Source organism: Pisolithus orientalis (genome assembly GCF_024613125.1).
Source record: "Pisolithus orientalis strain OTSU chromosome Unknown F5J12scaffold_260, whole genome shotgun sequence".
NCBI classification, from domain to species: domain Eukaryota; kingdom Fungi; phylum Basidiomycota; class Agaricomycetes; order Boletales; family Pisolithaceae; genus Pisolithus; species Pisolithus orientalis.
Window position 1 is genome coordinate 3,307 of NW_026261041.1, and position 22,023 is coordinate 25,329.

The 22,023-nt window shown below is 46.0% G+C and overlaps 4 protein-coding genes across 4 annotated transcripts; 3 read left to right on the plus strand and 1 right to left on the minus strand.

Moving 5' to 3' along the window:
* Window positions 1–12,947: 12,947 nt before the first annotated feature.
* On the minus strand, window positions 12,948–15,015 carry F5J12DRAFT_878989 (uncharacterized protein). The gene is made up of 12 exons (XM_051747137.1): window positions 14,809–15,015; window positions 14,572–14,756; window positions 14,431–14,519; window positions 14,283–14,374; window positions 14,009–14,232; window positions 13,864–13,948; window positions 13,726–13,817; window positions 13,668–13,674; window positions 13,503–13,609; window positions 13,423–13,451; window positions 13,262–13,365; window positions 12,948–13,209 (listed from the first exon to the last, which is right to left on the minus strand). Exons 2-12 carry the CDS (start codon window positions 14,628–14,630, stop codon window positions 13,093–13,095), a joined length of 1,005 nt encoding a protein of 334 aa, XP_051594023.1. The 5' UTR covers window positions 14,631–14,756; window positions 14,809–15,015; the 3' UTR covers window positions 12,948–13,092.
* Window positions 15,016–15,935: 920 nt separating this feature from the next.
* On the plus strand, window positions 15,936–16,193 carry F5J12DRAFT_731217 (uncharacterized protein; the record flags this gene model as incomplete). Its single annotated transcript, XM_051741960.1, has 2 exons — window positions 15,936–16,005; window positions 16,054–16,193. Coding segments are annotated over 2 exons (210 nt in total), but the record flags the coding sequence as incomplete, so codon positions are not given.
* Window positions 16,194–16,579: 386 nt separating this feature from the next.
* F5J12DRAFT_900666 (uncharacterized protein) lies at window positions 16,580–17,278 on the plus strand (the record flags this gene model as incomplete). Its single annotated transcript, XM_051748196.1, has 2 exons — window positions 16,580–16,887; window positions 16,960–17,278. 2 exons carry the CDS (start codon window positions 16,580–16,582, stop codon window positions 17,276–17,278), a joined length of 627 nt encoding a protein of 208 aa, XP_051594025.1.
* A 1,354-nt stretch (window positions 17,279–18,632) lies between these two features.
* Window positions 18,633–19,271, plus strand: F5J12DRAFT_900667 (uncharacterized protein; the record flags this gene model as incomplete). Its single annotated transcript, XM_051748197.1, has 2 exons — window positions 18,633–18,815; window positions 18,882–19,271. 2 exons carry the CDS (start codon window positions 18,633–18,635, stop codon window positions 19,269–19,271), a joined length of 573 nt encoding a protein of 190 aa, XP_051594026.1.
* Window positions 19,272–22,023: the final 2,752 nt, after the last annotated feature.

The window sequence follows — 22,023 nt, forward strand, 5'->3', positions numbered from 1 at the left end:
GGTTCAGAAGCAAGTCCAATGGAAAGAGCAGAACTCTGACTGGCAGAGTGTTGGTAGGAACGAAATCTGCCAAGGTAAGGGTGTCAGGTTTAGCTCATGTGCTACCCCCTTGCATGATCTCAGCCCTCATATTTCAGAGGGGGAGTACAGATGGACAGTTGGAGGTAACTCTGACAGGCAGAAGACAGAGGCAGAGGGAGTAGGAACTACGTCAATGTTCGTACTGAGGAATGACAGAGTATGATACATGCTTTTATACTACCATGGAGGTACAGTAACCAGAATCAGAACTGACATATGGAGACCCAGCAATTTTCAAGTAAAACTTCCTAGACAACAAATGAAGGGTAGACACAGGACATACGAATGGGTAACATAGAACATCCAGAAAAGGAAACAGTCCAGGCACTGGACCATGTGGTGTGTGTGCTGCAGAGTACCTGACTGTGAGCTGTCAGGGAGGAGTCCAAAGGTAGTCACATGACTCCTCAGAGAATGGTCTGTTTGGTCTGGTAGGAGAGCAGTACAAGTCCAACAGCAGCTGGAGTGGAGATGGCTTGTAACCAACAGAAGTTGGGCAGAGTTGTTGTGGAGTGAGTGAATGACCAGCAGAAAGGGGTGCAGAGTGAGTGAGGACTTAGGATGAATGCATGACCATGGCAACCATTTCCAAAGATATCAACTCCATTCTCACACTTGCTTAAAGTGCTCAGCCATGTGATTCTGCCTTCTGAGTTTGGAAAGGATCCTTGCACCCTATGCATTTCTACAGCACTCCATCCATCAGACACTCATTTTGTAAGTCCATCAGATATGGCTGCCTCTTCATCAATCATCTCACTTGTCTCTTTTGCCAGTGACAGTGGCTATGTATATCTGCCAGGTGTTCCCACCAGCTTCCATCCTGAAGCCCCCTGGTTCATTCCATTGTCATCAGCCCTGTCCCATCCCATGCAGCTTGGTCAGCATGTTCTCCTTGTCAGTATGACTCCATAAGGATGTTCTTCAGTTGCCTCAGGTCTGTCACTCAGTTACAAAGGTCTCATGTGGTTGTTTTGGTCTCCCCACTTGATGAAGCATACAGATCCTTCCTCCCTGCTCCCTGCAATGTCTTTATTCCAATCTTGTCCATCACTCTCCCCACATTGTGACAGCTGCAGTATAATCTACTGTTCTCAGCCTCCCTGCTCACATCCATGATGAGTATGACATGCATCTTGCCTTTTTACTGCAAGACCCAGCAGAAGACATCCCCCCTTCTCCCTTTCCTCCATCAGAGCCCCATCCATGAAGCTTTTATTAACTTTGCTGAGAGGACAAATGGGTGGGAGACCCAATTGCCTATGCTCCTGTTGCCCCACAGACCCCCAATGCCCTAGCCCTTTGACACCTGACTCATGCCATCCTTTCCTGGAATTAATACTTCCCTATCTGGAAACTGTCCATCTGTCATCCCATCTTTGGATCTAGTGATGTCTCTGCCAAGATCTGACATGCATTGCCACCCCCTATGTGATACCAGTGTGCTTACTCAGGTTTTGACTCATACTGTGATATTTTGACCATCCTTGACTCATTTGTTGACAATACTTACCAATCCTCTTTGCTTGTCTACTCCTGTGTAACTTGATGTTGACTTGTGCCAGGAGCATGTCTCATTGAAGATCCTTACTCTAGCTGGCATCCCCCTCACAATCGTTACTCTTTCATCTTCTCCTGCATAACTCATCAATGACTTGCACTAGGAGCACCTGCCATTGAAACTCCCCCCCCACATTAGATTTTTCTGCCCTCCAGGTTCCATGGAGGTAACCCACCACTCACTCTTATTTGTCTTTGGTGTTGGATTTGTTTGGTTTACACCAGCTTTCCACACTTTGACTCACATCTAGAGCCCACTGTGAGGGATGGTTATTCCTGGATCAAGAAGAATCCTGCTCACTCATCCCATTGAATCTTGTGTCTAAAGTCCATCTGATAACTTGCTACTATGTCATCCACCCTTCCCACCATCTATCCTCCTGCATCATCAGCAGCTCCAGTAGCTATGGCTGCTCCCCCTGCTCACTCTGTCCTCACTATGCCCTTGCTTGGCATGAAGTCTGCTCCTGAACTCTTCCAAGGAGACCATACTCATGTTCACTCCTTCTTGGACCACTATGAACACCTCTGTGCCTACCACAATGTCACTTCTGACCAGGAAATGGTCAAGTCAATCCTCCAGTACTGCAATGCTCATGTCAGGGAGATTATTGAAGGAATGGCTCATTACTACACTCCTAACTGGGCTAACTTGAAGGCTGATCTCCTCAAGTACTTTGATGCTGATCTATCAGATGAAAGGTTCTTTGAAAGGCATCTCAAGAGCTTTGCTTTGGAGTCTAGGTTACAGCCTATCATGACACTTCAAGACCTTAGGGCTTACAACCATGGCTTCATTTGCATTGGAGGTTGGCTGAAGAACACAGGAAGGATATTGGTCAATCAATATAATTGCTACTTTTGGGCTGGTTTGTCTCCAGTCTTTTGTGGCTTGGTTGAAAGCTGTCTCAGGTCAAAAGATCCAAACCTTGATATCAGCAAGCCCTTCCCCTATGATGATGTATGCCAGTCTGCTGAAGAGGTCCTTCACCATGATTGCTTTGATGCAGATGATCTTGACTTCCTTGGCCCTTGTACTGCCCCTGCTCCTCAGGCCCAGCCTGGCACTTCTCATCACTCAGATGGAAGAGATGACAGTGTTCACCCTCTGCTCCCTTCCCATGAAGCTAGAAGAAATCTTGAAACTTTGGAGAAAGAAGGTCCTACTGCTTGCAAGCAAGATGAAATTGAGACCCTGATCAAGTCCCTCTCTCACATGTTCTCAATGACCCAGACTACTCCCTCCTCCACTATCAAGCCATTATGATGGATCCTGATGCTGCAAAGGTGCTTTGTGCTCCTTCCCTTTGTCCTGCTCCTGCATCTACTGCCCCTCCTGCCAATTCATCATCCCAGACTTGTCCTGCTAGTAGGACCATCACTTGTTATGGCTGTGGTGTTGAAGGTCATGGTGTTGAGAGCTGTCAAGCAATCAATATCTCATCCAGAAGGGTTCCTTGGCACATGATGAAAACCATTGGGTCATCTACCCTAATGGGCAGTGCATTTACTGCAATGGAGAAGAGACTATCCTTCAAGCCTATGAGCACTCTAGCTGCTGCTCAGCCTGCCAATGCAGTTTGCTTTGTTATCCATGAAAAAGCCAAAGAAAGATTCTGGTGCCAAGATCTATGAGTTGGAAGAAGAACCCCTTGTAGCTACTGTGGATCATTCCAACAAGATTACCAAAGAGAAGAGAAAGGCCATCTTTGACAGTGTCCTTATCCCACCTCATTCACATGGCAAGGAGAAAGAGAGTCAAGAGCCAAAGCCTCATTCTCATCTGTCCCTGTTCCCCAGAAAGCACCACTTGCTCCCACCTTTGTGCCAGTTGATGTTCATCCCCCTGCCTTTGATGGAACTAGAGATGATGCTATCATGGAAGATGCCTCTGTCCCAAAGCCATCTGGACAGGCCACTGATTCTGCAGACAAGACTAAGAAGTCCAAGCCCCCTCCTACCACTTCCCTGTCTTCATCACTTTCCCAGTCTGCCAATTCCAAAGCCATTGTAGAGTGCATTCTTTCTACCCCCTTGACTGTATCTGTTGGGGAGGTCATTGGTTCATCTAGAGATGTTTCCCAGCACCTTCAGGAGCTTATGCGATTCAAGAGACAGCCACTGGCTCAGCCTGTCAAGTCTGTTACAGCTGTTGAAGGAACTCCACCTGTAGCTTCCTACTTGGCATTGACATCTAGCCCCTGATCACCATCAATCTGACTTGCAATGGTTGACATGTAACAGGTGTCATCAACTCTGGATCCACCCTCAATGTTGTTTGTGCTGGCATAGCCCAGTCAGTCATTCATATGCCCATTGATATGTCACAGACCATCAATATGCAGATGCAAAAGGAGGTATCTCAACACTGAAAGGCCTGGTACAAGATGTCCCTCTTTTCTGTGGTGCTGCCAAGACTTGGACCAATCTATTCATTGCCCCAGACACTAATGCAGGCTTTGATCTTCTCCTTGGTCATCCTTGGGCTCTTGGAAACTCAGTTAGCATTGTTGAAAGAGAGTCTGGAACTTATGTTGTCTTTGGAGCTGATTCAGATTGCCCCCTGGAGGTGTGTGTTACTGAAGGTCAGCTTGGGTCTGTTGCAGATACACTTATGGCAACTGTAGAGCCTGCCCATCCTCAGCAAGATGCCAATGAACTCATGAGAGATGTAGCAGTTGGTACCCCTCATCATGTTTCACCCATAGTCTTCACTCCACCCCCATCAACTTCACAGTCACCCCCTCAGTCACTTGATTCTGCTCTGCTATATCCTGAGTCACCCCCAGATGGGTTTGATGTTGCCTTAGCATTTCCACTGGGAACAGGTTCATTTATGCTGGAGAATCCCCCAGGATGTCCAGGGAACAGGTCCATTTAGGCTGGAGAATCTCCCAGGATGCCCAGAGAACAGGTCCATTTAGGTGGGGAATCCCCAGGATGCCCAGGGACAGGTCCATTTGGCTGGGGAATATCCCAGGATGCTCAGAGACAGGTCCATTTAGGCTGGGGAATCCCCCAGGATGCACTGGAACAGGTCCATGTAGGCTGGAGAATCCCCCAGGATGCCCAGGAAATAGGTCTATTAACCCACTGGGAAAGCCCCATTTGGGCCCCAGGCACTCTGTTATAGATGTATAATCCATGTCAGACACCTTGCTCTGGAGAATCTCCAGGGCCTGGTGAATCTCCAGCAGTCACTGGGAATACCCAGGTGGTCAACACCTATTAGGTGGATACATCTATAAGAATATATGAACCTAATAGGTCCCCTGGGGGGGGGGTGACTGAAGTGATTGTTCAGCAAATCCTTACTGGCAAGGCCAAAAATGCTGTTCAAGCCACTCATTTCATCACTCTATTGTTGATAGTCCTGTTTCTTCTCAGACAGTGAGAAATACCCTCATTGAACCCTCATTGAAGGCTGTGGTGAAGAAGAATAAGCCATTGCTTTCTACTGGTCACAAGAAGAAGAGGTTAGCCTTTGCTCTTAAGTATCAGCATTGGACTGTGGAGGACTGGAAGAGAGTTATATGGTCAGATAAGACCAAAATCAAGGATTGGGTCAGATGGACAAGAGTATGTGTGGAAAAAGAGGGAGAAGGGCTTATTTCCAGAGAGGTCAAAGGTATAGCCAAGTTTGGAGGAGGTTCATACATGGTTTGGGGATGTATAGGGTGGAATGGTGTTGGGGTCTTGAGTGAGGTTGAGGGATGGATGGATGCTGCACAGTATGTGGCCATTTTGCAGGAAGGGTTGCTTCAAAGCATGTGTCATAGCCATGCCTCAACCCCAGCTGGACTTGGCCTCACACTCATTCAGTCCAGCCTTGCCTTTCCAAACTCTATGCCCAGTTGGCCTAGCATGGTTAGCACTGCTTTGCAGTGTTATTACTAAGTGTCATCTCAGTTGAGCCTGCCTTGTCTTGTCCCTGGCCTGCCCTGTCTCTGTCCCAGTCTCCAGTCATCTTTGTCATACCTTACTAATGCTATTCTTACCAATTGTCTTAGCAATCCTTGTGAGACTGGCATTACCAGTCTCCATACTATAGTTTCTCTAGTATATAAACCCATAGATACTTGGCCTGTATCCCTCAGTCTGAAATCAACTAAGTTACTCTGATAATCCCACCCTGGCTTGGACTCAGACTGAGACCCATGCAAGGGAATAGCACTGTAACCTCAGTCACTAAGTCCAATCAGTCCACCCTTCTGTATCTCCACTACACCTCTGACCCCAACCCCTCTTGGCCTCGCACCCACTTCAGTCTCCAGTCTGGCCTCAACCCAGATGTCACAACTTGACAGCATGAAGGAATCTGGAATTCCAGAAGATGACATTATCTTTCAACAAGATAATGACCCCAAGCATACCTCCAGAAGAGCCCAGAAATGGTTTGAAGAGCAAGATATCAAGCTTCTAGACTGGCCTGCACAATCTCCAGGACCCTCAACCTTGAACACACTTGGGATCACCTCAAAAGATCTCTCTCAGATTATGAGAGTGCTCCTACAGGAGTTCATCAATTATGGGAAAGGGTGGTAGTGGAGTGGGGGAAGATTTCTGTGGAAGAGTGTCAAAAATGGATATAAAGCATGCCTAGAAGGGTTGAAGCAGTTATCAAGGCCAAAGGAGCTCATACCAAGTACTAGATAGTTGGATTTTTATAAAGTCAAAAAACTGTCTGCATGGCATGTCATATTCAAATGGTTGCTATTCTATCAATTCCTATCCAAATTACTTAATTCTTGGACTCATAGAAAGCCAAGAGTAAGTACTTATTCCATACACTCATGGTTTAGGGCTAGAGTTAGAGGTTATTATGTTTAGTCATAGCTAGTGTAAAACATGCAAACATGCAGACAGTTTTTTGAGCCACTGTACCTCCCTTGGTCTCAGCTTATGTGCTGTACCCTTATGCAAGCCAGGGAGAGGTCTGGGACAGGGGTTGGGGATAGACTAAGGCTTGGCCTTAGCAATTGAGTCAACTCAGAGGGTAGTACAGAGTTGAGGGCAATACTTAGTTGATATTCTGACTGAGGTGCTACAAAGTATGCACAGGGGTTAAACACATGAGGCTGGTCCAGAGTAATGAACATGAAGCCAGACTTGTTAATAAGCTATTAGCAAGATGATTAGCAAGGGGGTGGACAGCCACAGAAGCTGTGCCAAGACTAATAGCCAAAGTGTGGGTGACCAGCATAACTGGAGTTGGACACAGGATTTGTACAGTAAGCAGAGATCAGGCAAGAGGACTAAACTAAATATAGCACAAACATCAGAGAACAGACCAGAGTTATGTCTGAGTGACCTGGACATGGATGTGGGAGGACTGGGGTGGAGCAGCATGAGGCCAAGAGGCCAGAGTGGACCAGAGATAGGGGTAAAACACTGGACTTGAGTTATCTAGGCCAGAGTTGGATTATTCAGGGCTGGAGTTGGGTTTTCTAGGTCAGACTAGGTCCAGACTGGATTGGGCTTGAGTCTGAGAGTCATGTATGTGACATAGCCTACAGATATTTCTACAGTCATCACTGCCACAACTTGGTGTTTCATCCAGGCCAAAAATCTATCTCATACTGATACAATATGGGAAAAAAACTGTATATTCCCTGTGTACCACAATGGGAACTGCCCAAACCTCATACATTATGAGCAAGTGTACTGTATTGACAACATTTTCCCAAACTGCAGTAATGGTATGCCAATTCTCAGAGACATTTCCATCCCACCTTGGACTACACATGCAGAAAATATTTGGGCAGGTTACATGGCTGATGATATCTTTCTTCTCTCGCAATCTACAGTCATCCACTGCCACTTGCACCACTGAATTTGTACTGTCTGCCAAAATCATAACAATGGCCTTTTTGTTTGATCAAATGTGAGGATCTGTTAGTACTATAATCAACCCATGTAGTACACCAATGTATATTGTATTATAATCCACAGATTTCTGTTATGTGCTGTGGAGTACTTTTGCACCTTATCATGTATGCACCAGCACTTGCACCAGCACCAAAAAAGGTATATCATGGGATCTCGATTATCTGATGTCATTGATAATATTTACTCCTCACTCCCACCATCACTATCTGCTGCCTGTTGTCTCTGAGCCTTGGACTTTGAATGGCCAGCCATACTATGGCAAGTTTAGACAATGAAATCAGACCCTCCTCCACAGGCAAATTTGCATGACATAACAACACTCTCCTTCCTTCTTTTGGTATATCTCTGCATGTAGATTGTAGATTATTAGTATCCTGGACATACACAACTGGCATTGTCCTGGCAAAGTCAGGACATCTCATCTTACTCTTGTAAGCTACAGAAATGAAGCCAGGACCTTTCTATATGTTTTCTGCTAAGTAGCAGTTTCAGATGCAGTCAATCAAGTCCTTGAGATGCCAGACACTAGAATTCCCAAGATATAATACAGTTATACTACTGATCATGCCTTCTGGAACAGCTTAGAAATATGGTACCAGATGTGTACATGCAGTATGCTACTTCCTACACAGTTCTTTTGACTGACAAGGCCAGAGTTGTTGTGTTACCAGTGTTTGGTGCAAGTGGCAGTGGATGACTGTACTGTTCCTTATGAAGGTCACCCACCAGCTTCCAACTGCTCCCCTGATGTGTCACATGATATACCAGCAGCATCTTTTTGATGTCTTCTGAGTTTCATTGAATAGTACCATATTCTGAAAAAGCAAGAAGTAGGATGGCAAAATGGGTGAGCTACTGTGCATGCACCTGTGGGAGGGAGAGGGGAGACCCTCGAACAATAACAGCTGGGGGGATCAACACCAAACTATGGGAGATGGTAGGGAACCATATACATACATGGAGAAAAATGAACCACACCATTTAGAACACCCAATCCAGAGCTATACCCAAAGTTGCCTCACCACCCTCTGGGTACGAAAGCAGGCATATCTCGATAATTGCTGCACAAAACTGGATGACCAAGGCATCCCCAGGAAGGGTTAAGTGAGGAGGACGAACTGCCCAAAAAGCAAAAGGACCAGCAGAGAAACATGTGAGATATGATCTCAAGCCCTCAAAGATGGGGAGAGGAGAGTTGCCTGAATGACAATGGTTGGGGAGATCAACACAAGACACTAGGAGATGGTTGGGAACATCTAGATGATGCAGAGAAAAGGAAACTGCAGTGGCTTGACCACCCAGTCACAAGGTATGCACAAAAGCATCACACAGCACTCAAAACACAAAAACAGACATATCTCTCATCAGGAAGTGAAAAAATGGTTTAAACCTGTTTAAACCCATCACTGACTGGTCATGACTGCGATTCTGTCATTCCCCACTTCTCTGATGCTGTAACAACCACATGCAATTGGATGAATGAGGCATCCCTGGGGAGGGACAAGCAAGGGAAATGAACAACCCAAGAAGCAAGAGAAACAGCACAGCAACATGTGAGATACAATGATGAGACCTCAGGGGTGGACCTTCCCATAAAAATGCAAATAACTCTGGAACTGCTTAACACATGAGGAAGATCCTATGATCAACAGGAAGCTATTGTTGAGTACTATGTTAGATTTGGCAAGTTGTACATAGTCCTTTCTGAATGCATCCACTCCAAGACATGAGAATTACTTTCCATTTTAAGGCTTTCACACTTTACATTACTGTTAACTGTGCAATTAACTTTCATGCCCTTGTGCTTATTGAATTCATTGTGTCTTGCACTTATGTACACATTTCTCATTACTTACAAAGAATGTAGCACATCTCACAACAAGACCACCCTTGTCATGTAAAACTCCAGGTTCAACACCCAAGCATTTCAGCATTGTTACACTTAGAGATATATAGCTTCATACTGTACCTTTGTCACCTCAGATGTTGTTGCTACTTGTGTGCAACTGAGATTATTTCATATAGGTAAATCTATTAGATGTTGTTGCTACTTGTGCACAACTGAGATTGTTTCAGATAGATATATCTGTAATACTACCATCCTGCAAAAAAGCGAGAGACATGACACACCTTACATCTATTATATTTATGGCACACATATGGAGTATGATGCTGCATCTGTAACATTAAACAAACAAAAATAAAACAGCTGATTGTGTGACTTTTGCAGTAATGTGCAGAGAATTTGCAGGTGGCTGTGCCCACAGCTACTGACTAAGCAGGGCACATGCATGGGGGAGCGAGTGAGTCAGGGCTACACACACTCCTTGCCCGTTCCTTGGGACTCGTTTCGATGCTACTGTACATAACCCATGTAATTATGGGTATTTTACCAAGAAATGGGCCCAAATTCACTAGGCCAGTGATGACTTGTGGCACGGAGTGCAGTCACATGAATTTGCAGGTGGCGATGCCGTGGGAATTTCCCGAAGGAGCAATCCTGCCACCAGGTGGGAGGGGCAGGGGAGGGGGTCGAGTGTTCGAGTGGGCCCTGTGGGGCATCACGGCCTCGTGGATTGGGCAGGATGACTGGGGAGGGTGCCAACGAACTGTGTTCACATCCTGCCTATGTTTATCTATTTTATCTGCCCTCCTAGCTAGTGCAAAGTGGTACAAGGTGGCTGTGTTAAAAATTATGCAGGGGTAGTATAAAAAGTTGCGCAGGAGCAGTGCTGCAAAAGTCGCGCATTCAGCTGTTTTATTTTTGTTTGTTGAATGTTACAGATGCAGCGTCATAATGGAGTGCATCACCGGTATTACTAGTTTTTTTACTGCCTCGTCCACACTTGCAATTCCAGCATTCCTAATTTGGGCAAACGCCGGCATGTCACGTGATATGTCGGGGGGGGGGAGGGCGGTTGAGCTGGGACAGCTGTCACCCACCGACTGGGTGCACAAGTCAAGGATAGTGACTGATCCCTAGACAAGATTGCAGAGCCGTTGGAAAGGAGGATGGACGTTTGAACTCCGTGAACGAATGGTTGCTGCCATCAATGAACAATGGAGGTGGTTTAGGGATGCCCAGTAGTCATATGGGATGACCATACCGCTGACATGAAGGTTATCGGGCTCCGCCTCGCTCCTGATGTCATCTCCTCGACCCAACCTGAACAATTACTGCCAATCCATATATCAATTCGCCCGGAAGTCGAACGAGCTAGCGGACTATATAATGACCTATCCACTTGTCAAGATTCTGCCCTTCGTGGCCCTATGGCATTGTGGCTCCTCATCATCCTAGCATCTGCCTCTCGCTCGGACGCTTCAACTCTGCTAGAACCGGCGGACGCTCTCCTTAGATTCGCCACCCTTCTGCCAGATTCGTCGCCCTTCCCAACACCTCTTGCAACGTTGCTACTAATTCAAACTCTCCAATTTTATAGGGTCTTGATGTCCTGCAGGCTGTACTCTCATATCGCAACATCAGCCTCGCTTTACTTCTCCAATTTTGCTCCATGCGTTCTATCACCGCCGTCGACTATGTGTATTAAAAAACATACATACAATTTCAATTTGACCTATCGACCATGACAGGTTCCTCCTGAAGGCGCTGGTGGACGTAGTCCCCTGCAGCGACGGGTTCGTACTTGGGCGGCCTCTCAGGGGATACACAACTCGGCATGGGCTGGGCGGGGTCATTGATCTGGGTGCCGTAGCGACAATCAAGGCTAACTTACCTTGATCTGGACGTGGTAATCCGTGCCGAAGAACAAAGGAATGGAATATCGGCGAACGCCACTCCCTGTTGATCGCTCTATGCACGATCGACCTACACACGTCGTCTTCCAGGGGAGCGCATGAGACAGGAATCAGAGTGTATCCCCGGATTGACACTCACTCGTCCATCGTGCAAGCTGGTCACCGATACTAGTTGCAATCAGTCAGATCATTCAGATGTCATTCAATCCTCAACGCACTTGATAACAAGCGTTCTGGGGATCGGTGGTGCCATTACCCATTGCTTCTCGGAGTTCAGTAGTTGAAGAGCCTGAATATCGGATTCTTGCCATAAGATGGTGAAACACTGAATGACATTTTAGTCGGGATTCTAAATGCTTCGATGAAAACTCCGACCTCGAAGCTGTGACGAGGTTTGTTAGGGCATATTCAAGGGTATACGTAGGATTTTTACTCTGAGTGGGCACTGACTCCAACGATACCTTCATCTTCGGGATTCGTTTGAGGTTGATAATGAACGGTCCGCATGATTGCGGCAGAATTTCTGGTCTGGAACCGTCATTAAGCGAAGATAACCGGATGCGTAGGAACCCCTGTACCTTGTCATCAAAGTATGTTTCAGGGAGATGCAATGCAATGGCCAATAAGCGGAACAGGACCCTTCCGACACCTACAGCTGCATGGCTAAATCACGGGAAGGAATGAGGGGCACTCGAACGGTATGTCAGAATGGACCGCACTAGTAATTGAGGCAGGCTTCCCAGAGGCCAGACATTTGCACCAGCCATGGCACCATAATTCACTCGCTTTTCGTCCTTCTCTTTCGGCACCAATTCTTCCCAGCCGATTGCGAAGCCTTCGTGCAGGATCACCTCTGTTGGCTGGGTCGGCGTTAGAGCCCAACAAAGGTTCGAAATTCCCAACTGCTTTGTGATAGAGCTTCTCCGGATGAGGCAAAGATCAGATGATGTGGAGACGGTAGGCTTACCTTCATCTTCGTCTCGAGTGGGAGAGAAAAGTAAACTTTCATGGCCGAAAGGACCTCGTCGATGATCTCCTGGGGAATATCATGGTTGCTAACTACAAATAGCTCGTTGGAAGATCATAGATGTTAAGACAAGAGGCCTACTATAGAAGAACCCAACATTTATGCAAGCATCCCTAATCTGCCGAGCCAACACAACCCGTTCCCCAGGTGTCGACGCATGCCCTATATCGCTGACCGATGAGTGAGTTTAGTTAGTACTGAGGGATGTAGAGAGCTTCGCACATAATGGGTTTGCTGTCGAAGGCGCCACTTACCGAGGCCACAGTTTCTGCCAGAGACATCTTAGGACTCACTCACGGGGATAGCCTTACGACCCACCCTCGGTATAAGTACGCAAACATTTATCTGATAAGAAACGCCTGAGTTGACGACCTGGAACCTTATAGAACTTAGGCTTAACCAACTTCAGCGGCGCAAAGGTCCTCCACGACGACGAAATGAGCGTTCCAACCTCGAAAGAAGGTCGATTTGTCATTGATTACGGACCACTTAGAAAACGTCGGAAGAGGGTGATAAGTTTGAAACCCGTGTCAAGGGTGTTGGACCCAACGAATGCCTGACATCATCTCAACGCCAACCAATATCCTCGGGCGTTGGAAAAAGGTTCATGCACGTGAATGGGCAACCTTTACTGATGCAACTTCTAATTTAAACTTCGGTCAAGTTTGTGGAGGCACCTTACAAAGCATCTCGGTACCTATCATCCAGGAACCTGCTCGACAAGACTGAGAGCATGTGGTTCGGCTAACTGTGTCTAAAACCACTTAGATGTCTAGTCACCCCAAGGTGGCATTTCGGTGATACGTTTCGTTCAGGCGCTTCCGAACGTGCTCCCCTGCAAAAATAGGCCCGTACTTGGGTGGTTTCTCGGAGGATATACAACTTGGTATGGGCTGAAAGAGGCAGTTAATCTATATACCATAGCAAGAATACAGGCCAACATACCTCGACCCGGACACGGGGATCGATACCAACGAACATGGCAACGGAATATCTACGGACCCCAGACTTGTTGATCACTCTATGTACGGTCGACCTGAACACGTCGTCTTTCAGGGGGGCGTTTTAAAATGTATTCAGTACGTATGCTTGGAATGGAAGCTCACTCGTCCATCGTGCAAGCAGGTCACCGATGCTAGGAGCAATCAGTCAAGTGATTGAGATACGTCTTCGATCTGATGCGTACTTGATAACCAGCGTTCCGGGGATCGGCGGTGCATTTATCCACTGCTTGTCCGAGTTTAGCACCTGAAGAGCTTGAATTCCAGGCTCCTGCCATAAGATGGTAAAACACTGCATGCTATTTCAGTCCGGCATTCACAAAGCTAATCGCGTCGATGAGAATCCCAACCTCGAAGCTATGAGGAGGTTTGTCAGGGTATATCCAAGGGTGCAAGGGAGATGATTACTCTGAATGGGCATTAATACCAAAGGCGTAATCGTCTTCGCAACCAGTTTGAGGGGGATAATGGTGGCCCCGCATCGTTGGGGGATTCTCGTTCTAGAAATAGTCGGTAAAGACAATGAGATTATGGCAAGGGTTATACCTTGTCATCAAAGTATGTTTCAGGGAGATCCAATGCAAGGGCAAAGAGGCGGAATAGGACGTTTCTAACACCTACAGCTGCGTGGCTTTACCACAAAACGGGATGAATTGCGCTGCCACCGCCGGTATGCCATCATGCAACGTACTAGTAATTAACAAACGCTTCACGGAACCTGGCGGGTTCCGAGGGCCATATGTTCGGAATAGTCGTGGTATTGGCATCCGCTTCCTTGTCATCATCTTCCTCGAATACCTGTTCTTCCCAACCGATTACGAAACCTTCGAACAGATCGCCTTTGTTCTCTGAGTCGATGTTGGAGTCTAACACAGGCGCATATCCTCTGTAATTTGCGCCTTCTCTGTGGTAGAGCTTTTGGGCATAAGGCGAAGATTGAGGTGAGGCGAAGACAGTGCGCCTACCTTCATCTTCGTCTCGATTGGGAGAGAAAAGTAAGCTTTCAAGGCCGAAAGGACCCTGTCGATTATCTCTTCTGGTATACCATGATTTCTAACTGCAAATAGACCGTTTGTAAATGACCGGTATCAAGTCAGGAGAGTCTGTCCCCACCGTAGAAGAATCCGACATTCATGCAGGCATCCCTTATCTGCAGAGCAGACGCAGCCCGTTCCTCAGGCGTTGATGCATGACCTATATTTCTGCCTAACAAGTTAGGCTGATTGCGAGGCGTGGTAGAAGGCAACGACGCACACAATGGGTATACTGTCGAATACACCGTTAAGAGAGGCCGCTTTTTCTACCAGAGACATCTTGCTCTCACACACGGGAACGATGGCTTGTTACAATGTCACTCATCCCCTGTATAAGTATACGGCGCCTATCTGATAACGAAACGCAAGTGAACTTTATTATGAGCGACTATGTATGTAGTACGCCTGCACGAGGATCAGGTTCCAAAGCAAGCTCGCCAGACACATGAACACTTACAATAAGACTTGTAGGAAATGCTGGCCCCAACGAATACTTAGTGTTTTGGCAGTGAGGATGTGATTGGCATGATCTCGTTCGGTGTTCAAGCGCCCAAGCATGGTAGCCCTGGGAGCACCCTGCCTGCTGTAAATTGGGTGATGTCGGCTGTCGGGTATAAACCACCCCTGATGCGCTTACATAAGGAAATTGGTTTGTGGGTACAGTCGGGGACAAGCAAAGCCCACCAATTTAGTAATGGCACGAGGAGAAAATTTTACACCAAACTAATGGCAGATTTGGAACCAGCGAGTGAAAATACATCCAAAAAGATACTTGCTGAGTTTCTCCCATGATATTTTTTGGCTGCCAAATTTTTCAGATTTTTGAGTGAAAATATCTATATGCCTAGGGGCCAGATTGCCAAATTTGGGTATATACACTACAGATTAAGGACTGCCTTAATGGCCATCATCACTCATTGTGATAGTTTTTGCTTTTGTACTGCCCACTCTGCAGCTTGTCCTGTAAGTCCCAGTCTTCAAGCACTCAAAATTTGGTGTGAATAGTGCAACTCAAAGTTGCCAGAGGTTTGGCTGTGGAGTCGGGAGTTTGTCAGGTGTTTGATGTGAGTTTTCAGCTGAGGATGGCAGAATTCAAACTCCAACCACTCTCTGCTTCACTCTCCTTGATCATCATCAACAGCCTGTCATCCATGGAGTCTGATTCCTCTGGTCCCCCCCAGCAGTGCAACCCTTCAAATTGGCAACAAAAGTAGCAGTCCCTCAAGTTCTCTGGGAGAAATCCTATACTGTGTGGACCGATCGTCTTATTGAGTGGTGCAGGACCCATGAATCAGAATGAAAGAAGCTCTTCTCAGACTCTACACAAGATGCTTGGGAGGAAGGTAGGAGCAAGCACCAATTGTGACATGGGAAGGGTGCCATATATGTTGAGATCACAAAGGTGATCTTCTCAGTCAGTGATGAGACACCTGAATTTCAGGCCCTTGCTCAAGACAACCCATCTGTCTTCACTGCTCCTATCTGCAGTCAACTTGAAGTGTAAGTGCTTTTTTTTGGAATCAAAAAACTACCACTTAAAAATTTTACAGTTTAAAAACCAAGTATTGAAAACAGAATGTGCTACTTGGGCAGACAGGTGCTGGATGTACCTATGAGGATCTGGTAGACAGCAGCAGCATGAAAAACATCATTGGTATGTAGACTTTTTTTTCACATCTGTCACTTTACTAATCATTATCAGCAATGATCGAGAAGGAATTTCCATGGTGGGGGGAATTGCATGGATGGTGGCACACAAACCCTGCCTACAATAGCACCTGGAGTGCAGCTGATAGTGGGCAGGGATTCATGAGGCATGTGGTCAAGCTGTTCAAGCTGTAGCCAGACCCATTAGGTGGGGATCCCAGTTTTTCCTTGGTGGGTGTGCCAAATTCACCTGAGCTCAAAGAAGGTGAAATAGGAGAGGGTAGTGGTACTACTGACTTTTTTTTTGCAGAAGATTTGATGAGTGTGGATGTTGAGATGCCATTGCTTATGATCCAACCCCCCCCATTCTGTTCTGAGTGGGGGTCATTGTCATCTGCAGCCCCACTGCTCCCTCCCTTCAGATCATCATCACTATCTGCTGCCCCCTCACCTGCACTATTTTTTTCTGAGTTGACATTAGCCTCCCCATCCCCCCTCCCATTTTTTCTCAAAAGCCTGCACCATCACCCCTTCCTCCTGTTGCATCTGAGTGCTTGTCACTTGTCCCATCACTGTCCTCCATGCCTGGGTCACCTGCCATCCTGTCCCCCCACCCCCCTGTTTTTAACAAGGGCAATCCTATCAGCTTGAATGATGATCCCCCCTTCCCATTCATATCCCCCCATCTGAAACTCCAGCCCACACATCCATTCCTTGAACAGGACCAAGCCCTTCTTAAACCCAGGTCAGCATCCACCCCAAATACAGATGACTCTTCTGATTCTGACATCACATCCTCCAACATGTTTTCTATGCTCTGTTTCTCATCTTCTTCCCCTCCCACTACCACTCTGCTCTTGGATGACAGTGATTCAAAGCTGTCATCAAAGTCATCCTGGAAGTGTGCTTGTGAAATGCCTGCTGACTGACTCTCCTTGAATCTTGCATCTGCCTTGATGAGTTTTGTACAGCAGTTCCAACAGGCACAACAAGAAAGGTCAGAGGCAAAATGTCACCATCTCCAGTATGGCTACTGGAAGGAGAATGAGAAGGCCAACAGCTCCCTGGCTGAATGTCAGCACCAGCTTGCAATGCAGCATGAGCAGTATGCCAATGAGGAAGCTATGGTGGCTCAGGAGCTAGAGAAGATGAAACTCACAGTGAAGTTGGAAGAGCTTCAGGGGCAGAACCTAGCCCTGCAGAAGCGTGTAGCTGGTGGTGGGGACCAAGGCCCTTTGTCAACTAATGAAGATGTTCACAAACTCAACAACAGTTTATGACCACATTCTTATCATCATCTAGTATGTATCCCCCTTCCCCCCTGCTTATATACATGCTGTGCAACATATCCCCCCCCCATATACACTGTACAACATATCCCCCCCTCCCCCTATATATGCACACTACATGGTCATGTAGTAGCTAGGCATATAACATGTTGTCATTCCCACTCCATTGACTTTGAGAAAACAAGATATGCTAGATATCTCTATTGATAAGCATTTTCAGCAGAGTTTTAAATAGCATTGTCTACCTCTCTACCATTTCTGCACCACACACTCTTGTCTGCAGAGGTTTAATATATAGTTGGAACTTAAATACTTAACCCACAAACTCACTGAACTTGCAACTCAACCTCACTTGAGTTTGCTCATGTGTTTCAACTTTGAGTGACCCTAATGGATGATAAAGTGCCAGATGACTTTAACAAGACATGAACTGAGGATGTCCATTGTAGCTTCTTTCACTGTAGCAATGTTTGGTTTTGTTGACTGCCAGTAATAATTAGTAAGAATATTCAAAACTCAATTGGATTCAGTCTGCAGTGGAATTTTGGCAAGAACAAGCAAATATGCCCAATGTTTGCTTTTTTTTTTGAAGTGGCACCATGACCCATGACAACTCTCCATTCCAGGAATGTGTTCAGTTCAGTAAAAGGAGTTAAATGCATATTGTTTGGTATTTTTAGCTATTTTCTTTTTGGCACACCAATTTTTGGACACTAGTTGACATCAAGGGCACATTTTCAAGAGAATTGGCTTGTGAAAAAATGATGAACTAAGCCTAAATAAGCAATTTAAGTGATTTAGGTACATCTCTGTTGCATGTGTAATCCAGGAAAAATCAGACAAGTTTTTTGATGTGTTTGCTTGTCCCCAACTGTACTTCATGGTGTAGGAAGTTTAAGGAAGTTTATGAACTTACATACATCCAGTTATCATCACTTTCATGTGATTAATCTGCTTGTACCACTTATACCAGCATGTCATAATGACTCTATTGATATTCTATAACATTCCATGACCATTCTTTACTTAGTATAGCAGGAGAAAACTCCTTATGGTAGTTTTATGATACTCAGTGCTACTTGGTCCATGCACTGACTTTCATGTATATATACTTGAGACCTGGGGAGCTATACCCTCAGACTGAAATTGACTTCTCATTGATGTCATCAGCTCTACTCACTACTGAACCTTCTTCAAGCCAATCACCCTTCTGCTATAAAGGCAAGTGTTCTGTCTTGCCTATCTCCATGATTAGTCCTCTGTGCAATAGGTTATGAGCCCTGACTTCTATTCAGATATCTCATTGTCTAAAGGACATTTGTTTCACTGGTGATGACTATAAACAATGCCTTTGGATGGCCTAGAAGCACTTGGTTGGGTGATGGCAACTTTTGTCATTTCACTTCTATGCAGGTTTTATCAAGCAGTTTATTTCATGTGGTTCAGTATCATTACCAATTTCCACTCTGCCTTCATTGCCTCTGCTCTTTATTGGGCAATGGCTTTGGGTGTTCTGACATGGTACCAGGTATATCAAAATTGGCTTCCCTATCAAATCTGACAACTCCAAGAAGAAAAACAATGTCTTGCCAAGGTTCTAGACCTAATTGGCATGTATCAACATGTTCAAAATCTCTGCCAACTTCTTCCTCTGGAAATTCCCAAGCAAATTGTGGAACTTCCTGATGGCATTCCAGAGCTCCCTAGGCATGAGGTGCCAGTGATATTTTTAAATCTGCCAGAACAACCACCACATTATTTGCCTCATGCTATTCCTGATCAAGATGATGATGTGGATCTTGATCCAGTTCTGCCTTATATGGAACAAGAGGAACCCATTGCTCTGCCTTCTACCATGTGGATGCCCACTCCCAAACCAGAAATGGTTCAGGAAGTCTATGATGCTCTTGCCACTGCTGAGGCAGTTGCCACAGAGATTGAACTTGCCAATATAAACACTGCAGAGTTTGAACTGTTATTTTAGGCCCTGTTTGGAATGCCAGTTGAAAAATTTTGAGAAAAAAAAAGATATGGAAAATTTCTCTCATGGTGTCATGTGACATAGGTTGTGGGAACATGATTATGTAACCTTGTCCTGTTCATCACTCCCCTGGGAGTCCTATGCAGTGAGCCACCTGACATGTCTGATTCATCCAGCAATGGATCTAGGCAATCTCTTCACTCGAGTGGCCCAGTGGATCCTACCATTCTGCAGAATGCTGGTAAAAGACCTACCTGCACACAAAGCTGTCTCTGGAACATGGAGGAGGAGATTGCTCTCCTTGAATTCTTACTCAAGTCTTTGCCTCATGCCAGCAATGGAGGGTTCAAGGACACAGTTTTTGAGGCAGCAGCAGCTCATTTGAGAGCCAAGTTTCCAGTGTACAGAGGTGTGCCAAAGCATACATCAGCATGCAAAAGCAAGTACCATGGGGATGTGAGTAGTGTCTTATTATTATCTTGCTGTCTGATGTCTTTGTAGCTCAAAAGGACATATGCTCTTGTGAATGATCTCAGGAGTGCATCAGGTTGGACTGGTCAGATGAGCATGGTTGTGGAATTACAGATGACAATGATTCTTGGTGGCTTGCATGGGTGCAGGTATTGATTGCTCTTATCTACTGCAATCACACATGCTTACCATAATTGTAGGCTAATCACAAAGTAGAGAAGTTCAAGAACACTGGGTGGCCTCACCTCCATCTCATGGACCAGCTCTCACCTGGAACAGAGAAGGGCAAATATGTCATCCATCCTCCAAGGGGAAAATCCAAGAAAAAAACAGATACACCCACCCCCAGCACCCAGTTGACTTCCAATCAGGTGGCATCAACTTCACTTTCTCCCTTTGTGATTCCTCAAACTCCCAACACACCAGCATCAAGTTCCCCCACCCCCTTGCTCCCCTCCACATTCCTTGCACCTTCCACAGTCTCCAGTAGCTCCTTGGCACTGACCAGTGTCAGTTGTGGAAAACACAAGATGGTGGACAGTGCAGGCTCTGATGCTGGGTCAGTGTCCAAGTCTCACCTGCTCAGTGAACAGGCAAAGATGCAGATGGAAGGCCAAGATGCATTGCAACAAATGGTGCAAAGTCTCAGTGGCCTTGCTATGAGCCCCATGCCCTCTGTGCCAGTAAAGACAGCTGCTGAACAAAGTATGGAGTGGCAATGCTTATTATTAATGCCCTTGATATGCCTCAGCAGGATCACTTCAAGATACTTGACTACCTTGCTGCTCCTGGCAATGCAAACCAACTTATTATCTTCAACAAACTTGAGGAGAACATGTGCATTGGTGTCACACACCAAAGGCGTTTGGTGAGGTGGACATGGATACAGCTGATGAATGGAGATGAAGACCATAGCCCTCATGTGAAGAAGGACAGCCAGGAATGTTGGCAGTCATCCCTCGCACAAGAACAGGTCATCAGTGCCAGAGAAAAAGAAAGGGAGCAGGTTAAGTGCTGGCTAAAATTCTTAAGTGCCCATGTACAGCATTCCAGTTTTTGACATATCTCCACCATTTCTGCAGATACCAAGACCATTCCCACACTCACTTGTAGTGCTCAGCCATGTGATCTTACCTTCCAAAATTGGAAAGGATTTGCACACTCCACATGTTTCTACAGCACTCCCTCCAAAAGATGCTCATTTTGCTAAATTCTTCTGATATGGCTGCCTCTACATCAATCATTTCACTTGTCCCCTTTGCTAGGGACCATGGCTACATATATCTACCAGGAGTTCCTACCAGCTTCTGTCCTGAAGCATCCTGGTACATCCCACCCTTGTCTGTGCCCTCTCAGCCCATCCAGCTTGGACAGCATGTTCTTTTTGTCAGTATGACCTCTAGGAGGACGTTCTTTGGTCACCTCAGGTCTGTCATTCACTTGGAAAGGTCTTATGTGGTCATTTCAGTCTCTCTGGTCCAAGAAGCATATGGATCCTTCCTCCCTGCTCCCTGCAATGTCTTCATACCAGTCTCATCCATCATTCTTCCAAGATTGCAACAGCTACAGTATAATCTACTGTTCTCCACTCTCCCTGATTGCATCCATGACAAGTATGATGCACATCTTGCCTCCTTGTTGCAAGATACAGCAGAAGACACTCTCCCTTCATCCTCTCTTCCAACAGAGCCTCGTTCATGGGGTTTTTGTTTGCTTCACTGAGAGGATGGTTTGGGGGGGAAAGTTGTGATCCCCTATGCTCCTGTCACCCCACAGACCCCCAAAGCTTGACCCCTGTTGACATCTGACTCACCCTGTCCACTTTTGGATGTACTATATTGGCATCAGATCAGTGCTGCCTCTCTGTCATCCCACCTTGGCCTAGAAGTGATCTCTTTGAGATGTGACATGCACAGCCTCCCCCTAATGCAATTCCAGTGTGTTTTCCCAGTTCCTGACATTACTTGACTCATACTTTGACATTTCTGACTGTCTTTGACTCACCTATTACCAATACTTACCAATCTTTTGACTTTGCTTACTGATTCTTTGCCTTTTGGCTTGCTTATGCTTACCAATGCTTACCAATGCTTTCCAAGACAATTACCCATCGCTTACATTCCTTACTCATCAGTTACCAATCACTTACCAAGTGTTTGCACCTTGTTTTCCAAGGGAAACACCCCTGTACTGTATATAAATCACTGTACTTAGATAGCAAAAAAAAAGGAAGACATCAGAGAGCCCCTCTTGCTCACATTTTATCATCACTCAGTAATTCATT